The sequence below is a fragment of the Protobothrops mucrosquamatus genome, unplaced genomic scaffold (assembly GCF_001527695.2).
Source record: "Protobothrops mucrosquamatus isolate PMUCROS unplaced genomic scaffold, P.Mucros_1.0 scaffold605, whole genome shotgun sequence".
Classification (NCBI taxonomy): Eukaryota; Metazoa; Chordata; class Lepidosauria; order Squamata; family Viperidae; genus Protobothrops; species Protobothrops mucrosquamatus.
In genome coordinates, this window is record NW_015386903.1 from 1017286 (window position 1) to 1023803 (window position 6518).

Consider the following 6518-nt stretch of genomic DNA (forward strand, 5'->3'; position numbering starts at 1 on the left):
GGTCGTGTTGATAGCCAGACAGGTTGGCTTCTGGATGGCTATTTCCCCAGGCCACACTAAGGTGCAAACTAGCCAGCCCGCATTTTAGCCTAGTGTGTTTTGTAAAACCTAGCCCACATTTTCTTTACAAAGAATCCCTCTGTAATTTATATCTACCACTTACAAGCAGTGCTTAAAATATTGGTTGTACTTTTTTTTTTTAAAAAAAAATGCATTTTATTTATGGATCAGATTTATATAGTTGCCCATCTCACCGAAGTTGACACTGGGCAACTTTTCCTCCCAAACCAGGGAAGGTCCAACAAGAATTGAAAGTTCTGTGTGCCTCTGGTTGAGCATTTGAGACATTTTAAAATGCTTCGGAGGTGTCCATTTTCCCTAGCATTGCTTTTATAATGTTTTACATTTTTAAAGTGGGAGAAGAAGCAGTGCAAAAGACACAGAGAGGCCAGCTTTCAAAAAAAGATGTTCTACTAAAGAAAGAAAACAAAACCCGTATCTCCAAAAACAGCCCAGTTCGAAGTAGCCCTATTCGAAGTAAAAAAAGAGAAAAGTTTTGGTGCAAGTACACCATGTGATCGTCCTGCCTTCGCCTTGAAGGTTTCCTTCTGATGTCCCCACAATGTAATTAGTTTATGCTATTCTGTTGAAAAGTGTCCGATGGTAGTCTGCTGAACCTTTCAACAGAGCTAGTGAGACTTGTGGAACATTCTGTTCACACACAACAGCCTCGTACGGAGGAGCGGAGTCTGTTGGCAAGGACGACGACGAGGCCGCAGAAGGTTGATGCAGGTCCTGTATCCTAACCAAACCTTCAGAATCCCTTCCCATTGTTGTACTGGTAGATCCCCTTTCCTCCAACGGGTTGTTGATAGACACATCATTCTGCTGACAAGGGTCTATCAGAGAATAAGGTGGAGGATCTTCTGTTGGAAGATAGATTTGGGCTGCTCCAGGCCCAACACATTCATCGTACCTGAAAGAAAGCACAACCACTAGTGTAGTTCTTAGGCCAATCCATCCATTCAAAACAACAGCATACCGACATCCATTCGGAAGGGAAGTAAGAGATAACAGAATTGAAATCAACTGATACAGTAGGTGAAGCCAAAATTTAAATACGTTTTACGCTACAAAACCAATTCTTTCCTGAACTGGAAACTCTTTTTCAAAGAACAAGAATCTTTAAAGGAAGTTGCCATGCTTAATGTAAAGAAGAGAGGGCTGCTAATTAAATGCAGACCCCCATCGAGCATTAATTATAATAACTGAAATAATAAATAGATTGAGCACTGACGATGTTACCTAGTTTGGTAATAAAACGTTTGCTAGAAAATAACCAAGCTCAGAGAGAGCACCAAGGACATCTCATTTCAACCTTGAGCTACAAATATTCTCCTTTATCCCTAATAAATAAATAGCTTTGCTATTTTGTGGTTGTGACTCTTCTTGTCTATTTTTTTTGTTCTTAACTCTGTTTTTATTCTATTTTAATTGTGAGCTACCCAGAGGAAATGGTTGATCTATATGTTTACCAAATAAATACACAGATAAATAAACAAGTCTGAGTCTTTACACAGGGTAGCCAAATAGAGTCTGTCTGCTTATTTTGTTTTGTTTTTGTTTTAAAAAAAAACCTCTCTGTATCTGCTCTTTCTAAAATACTAACTCTAAAATAGATCTGACATGTTTCCAGTGAATTTGGGTCCCCAGGAAATCCATTAAGAGAAGAAGGATATTTATGGATATTACTTTTGATTTACCCTTTCAAGAAAAATAGACTAGAGTGGTTCCATCTGAATGCTTTGGCAGAATCCTGATGAAGGAAAACAGGAAGAAAAAAAAAAAAAGCAGAATAATCCCAAATGCAATCTGTAGACTCGTATGAGAACCGATTAGGGAAACATTTAGAGAGATAATCACATTTAGTTGCAAATGAGATTTCTGTAGCTCGTACATCAAAGCAATTAAGTTATTAATGTCCCGAAGGCATCTTTCATAAATGAATGTCCTAATTAGAATTGTATATAAATAGTTTTTCTGCCCTGTATAGCCTTCAAAATTTTAAACGAAGAACAGCCACCCACCAAAAATGGGATCCGGCTTCACTTTATTGGTTAGGAGTGCAAGTTAATTGATTCCCAGAAGATTCGGTCTCAGGTGCTGATGTTGTGTTCAGCTATAATGGCTGCCTTGTTTGACCTCTATGCCCTTTTCCCAAACGGGTGCCTTCCAGATTTATTTTATTTATTTATTTATTTTTTAATTTGTATACCGCCCTTCTCCCATAGGACTCAGGGCGGTTCACAGCATAATTAAAAAACAAATACTATACATAAAAATAAAAAATACAAAAAATACAACAATATAAACCCCAATAAAACCAAATTAAAAACCAAATATTGACAGCTGTGTTTCAATTAAAATGCTTCTAAAATCATCCCTACCTAAAATCCTCCCTAGGTCAGGCCCGCTTGCTGGAAAAGCCATGTCTTGAGGGCGCGGCGGAAAGTAAGGAGATCCGGAATCATCCGGATCTCGGGGGGCAGTTCGTTCCAGAGGGTGGGGGCACCCACAGAGAAGGCNAGCGACGAGTCCCTCCCAACACCGCCCGCGCGGCCGCATTCTGGACCAGTTGGAGTCTCCGGGTGCTCCTCAAAGGGAGCCCCATGTAGAGAGCGTTACAGTAGTCCAGGCGGGAGGTGACGAGAGCATGAGTGACTGTGCGCAAGGCGTCCCGGTCCAGAAAAGGCCGCAACTGGTGAATCAGGCGAACCTGATAAAAATGATGGGGGATGCTAAACCCAGAATTGCTGAAAGCCCCTTTCACCTGATACAAACTTTATTGGGCATGTGTATGGCTCTGGGCAAGCGTTGGCAATTTGTATTTCATTCTGGACGAAACATAATTTAAAAATCTACATATGCTCCCATCTTCCACATTACATTCAGTTCCATTTCAAGTACTGATCATGGTTCAGCGGAGCGAAAAAACCCCAACCATGCCATCAAAAATCTCAGACGCATGTCTGAAAATGATTCTTTTAGAACCCCATTAAACCTGGCTGCCATGGGAATTCTGGGAGTTAAAGTCCCCATATCTTAAAGTTGCCAAAGTTGAAAAACGTGGTTTTATAATTTCTTGTGTTAAATGTGCCTAACGGTTGTATTTTATGGTTGTTGGCCATCTTTAACTCTCTGGAAAGGAGCAAAACAGTGGAATAATTATATTATTCAGAACAGAACATTAGAATGTGAAAAGGTGTTTGTCCTCAGTTATTCTTTATACTGATTTTCGACTGTATTCTACAAACTTCATTTTTCACACCCCTTAACTTGGGGCGATTACAGAGCAAAACAAATGAGAACATTTGCTATCCTAACGTGGTAACACAAGAGGAAAAGAAACAACCTGACATCTATCACAGGAAGCCTCCTTCAGCATACCATAAAGAGGTCATTGTAATTCATTCGTCCATATTGTTTTGTACCTAATAACCTTGGAACAAGCCTCCTGGATCTCAGTAGGGTTTACTTCTGAACTGACATCATGTAGGATCAGCATGTAACTCAACATGTAAGACACCAAAGTAAAGGCAGAGGGAGAACTGAAGAGAACTGGGGGTCTTAATTCAATCTCCCACCACAGAGCAGGTTTTTATCTCCGAGATCTACAGCTGGTTTGAAGAAGTCCAGTTTGAAGAACTAGAGAACTGTAATATATTGAGGTGTTCAATTCACTGCCTTTGGATCTGTTACAGAGGGGGGGGAAATACTGCAATGAAATGGAGATGCTAAACTTTCAGTAGCACAACACGGAAGGCTTGGCACCTGGAAGAGGAAAATGGTGGATGCAAAATTGAGGAACCATCACAACCCTACAATGAATGGGGGAAGGAAAGAAGAAGGAGGTTTGGGAGAAGAGGGTGAGAGAAAGGCTGAAACCTGGAAGATTACTGGAGATGGCAATTGGCAGCCTGGCCTGGAGGACTTAGAAGAATGCTAGCTGGTAAAAACAAAAGCTGTACTTCCTAGATACTCTTACCAGTTAAGCAGATGGACAGCTTCCCACTTAGGCTGCAGGAAGAGAATGGAAAGGTTGCAAAAAGCGCTGGTTTATTGGGCCTCTGGCCAAGAGTTGAATTTGCTTCCTGTAATTAAGTTAGTGGGAGAAAATCTGTATCTTTCACCCCTTGAGAACAGAGCATAGTAGACTCTGCAAATTACTGGAATGAAGTACTGCTTAAATAAAAAGGACTTGAGAAGAGACAAGGCACCCTTGCTTCTACACTAGGGAATATGAAGAAAAAGGAGGGCTGACCAAGCTCCTTCTGCCAGACTTCAAGCTGCAGGCAGGATTGGATCTAATGAAATGAAGTCTTAAGAATCCAAGAAGAGTAGAGATAGATAGATAGATAGATAGATAGATAGATAGATAGATAGATAGATAGATAGATAGATAGATAGATAGAGCCGTAATGAAGGAATATCATACCCATCATATCCAAAATGGCCATCCAATCATATATCGGTGGATACTAACATACCATATTATACCTGGCTAATAAAAATGTTACACAAATACACAATGACAAATCTACCCAACATCTCAGCTCCATTTCCTCAACTAGGAAATAGAGATAAGCACTACCCCGTAGAATCAGATGTGACTGGATAGGGTAAACCAGGGGTGTCAAAAGTACCGGTCCATGGGCCGGATGCGTCATGCCAAAACTGCGCCAACCCCATTGCTGGCAATGGGAAAAAAAGTTGTGATACGTCGCAACACGTCATGTGTGTGACGTTGTGAGTTTGACACCCCTGGGGTAAACCTTTGCCTTTTTCAACCTTTTAAAAAGTATTATAAATAGAAAAGAAATTTACCGTGGTGGCGAGTCTGGGTGTAAGATGTTGGCCTGGGAAAGTGTCTCCATGTAAGAGCTAAAGTAAAATGTTGGCGGGAATTCCTCAGCACAGTTGGATCTTAGCTCTCCGACAGAACCGCCGTAAGAAAAACAGTCTGGAGCTGGGGGGAAAGAAAAGTAACACTAGCACCGTTCCAAAAGGTGGACTAAACAAAAGTTGGAGACAACCTTGGAAATTCTAGATCACAAATATTTAGGATGTATCCAGGGATGCAACTGTTAGGATGAAAGTGAGGGCTATGGAAAGGAAGGCTGGAAATATTTACATCTCGTATTAGAGGTAGTCCTTGACTTATGACTGCAAATGAGCCCAACATTTCCATTGCTAAGTTGTTAAGGGAGTTTTGCCCCATTTTACGATCTTCCTTGCCACAGTTTGTTAAGTCAATCACTGCAGCTGTTAGTAACATGGTTGTTAAACGAATCTAGCTTCCCCATTGACTTTGCTTGTCAGAAGGTTGCAAAAGGGGGGTCACGTGACCCCAGGACACTGCAACTGTCATAAATACAAGTCGGTTGCCAAGTGTCTGAATGTTGATCATGTGAACATGGGGATGCTGCAAGGGTTGTGAGCGTGAAAGCTGGTGACAAGTCACTTTTTCCAGTGTAGTTGTAACTTTGAACAATCACTAAATGGCTGCAAGTCAAGGACTGCCTTCCTTGAATTCCTAATTTTAATGGTACTATTAGTGAGAAAAAAGAAAAAAAAATATAGAAGACTCTCTTACTGTAGCTGGCATCGCTCCACAGCTGGAGATGCCGAAAGCACTGATTTTTTCGCAGACTGCCAATCAGGATGGCCACGCAGGATAGAAACAGGACCACTCCGATGACTACGCCAGCCACAAGCACTGACGAATCCAGCATAATAGTGCCTCCGCGGGTTTCTGTGCAGTGAGTAATCTCGCTGATGAAGTTGCTATGGTTCAGGTGGATTTCTATGTAGCAGTGAGACAGAAAGAGTCACGGTTGAAGAGATCTTACAAATCAACAGCCAATTTCAAATGTATATTTCCAGATAAATCTTTGGGGTTTATAGGTGAATTGTAGGAGATGACTAGGCTGAGTCCGAAGGAGGGGTCAAACGCCTCATCAGTCTTGAGTATCTTCATGCCCACAAGAGATCTTAAGTCCAGCCCACCTTGAATTCCTTTGACTCTTATTCTACCTCCAATTTACTTTGATTGTTAGTAATTCAGATTGTTGTAGAGAGGTTTAGCGTGCAACAAACCTATATATATATTCATTTGAACTGCATAGACTCTTGATTTCCTATGTTTGACATGAATGGATAACATCCCATCAGCGTCAGTCAACGCAATCATCAGGACTACAGCATTGCTGGATTGTTGCAATTCTCTCCATCCCTGATCACAGGGTTATGTTGGTGAGAATTAGTAGGATTTACAATCCAGTAATATCTGGCTATGAATGAAATCCTGGTTCCCATCATGACTTGGGTTGAGTTCTCTTTACAGTTTTTTTTAGTTGCCTAATTGTCAAGCATACATCTCCTGGAAGTGGTCTCAGTTACTTGCTCCCTTTAGGCCAAGAGACAGTTGTTAGTGTCACACATCATATTAAGCCATACAC

The 6518-nt window shown here is 41.1% G+C and overlaps 1 protein-coding gene across 1 annotated transcript; it reads right to left on the minus strand.

The window, feature by feature from the left end:
- Positions 1 to 547: 547 nt before the first annotated feature.
- Positions 548 to 5792, minus strand: BEAN1 (brain expressed associated with NEDD4 1). Its single transcript, XM_015817594.1, has 3 exons — positions 5654 to 5792; positions 4885 to 5026; positions 548 to 976 (listed from the first exon to the last, which is right to left on the minus strand). The coding sequence occupies exons 1-3, from the start codon at positions 5790 to 5792 to the stop codon at positions 634 to 636; spliced, it is 624 nt and encodes a 207-aa protein (XP_015673080.1). The 3' UTR covers positions 548 to 633.
- Positions 5793 to 6518: the final 726 nt, after the last annotated feature.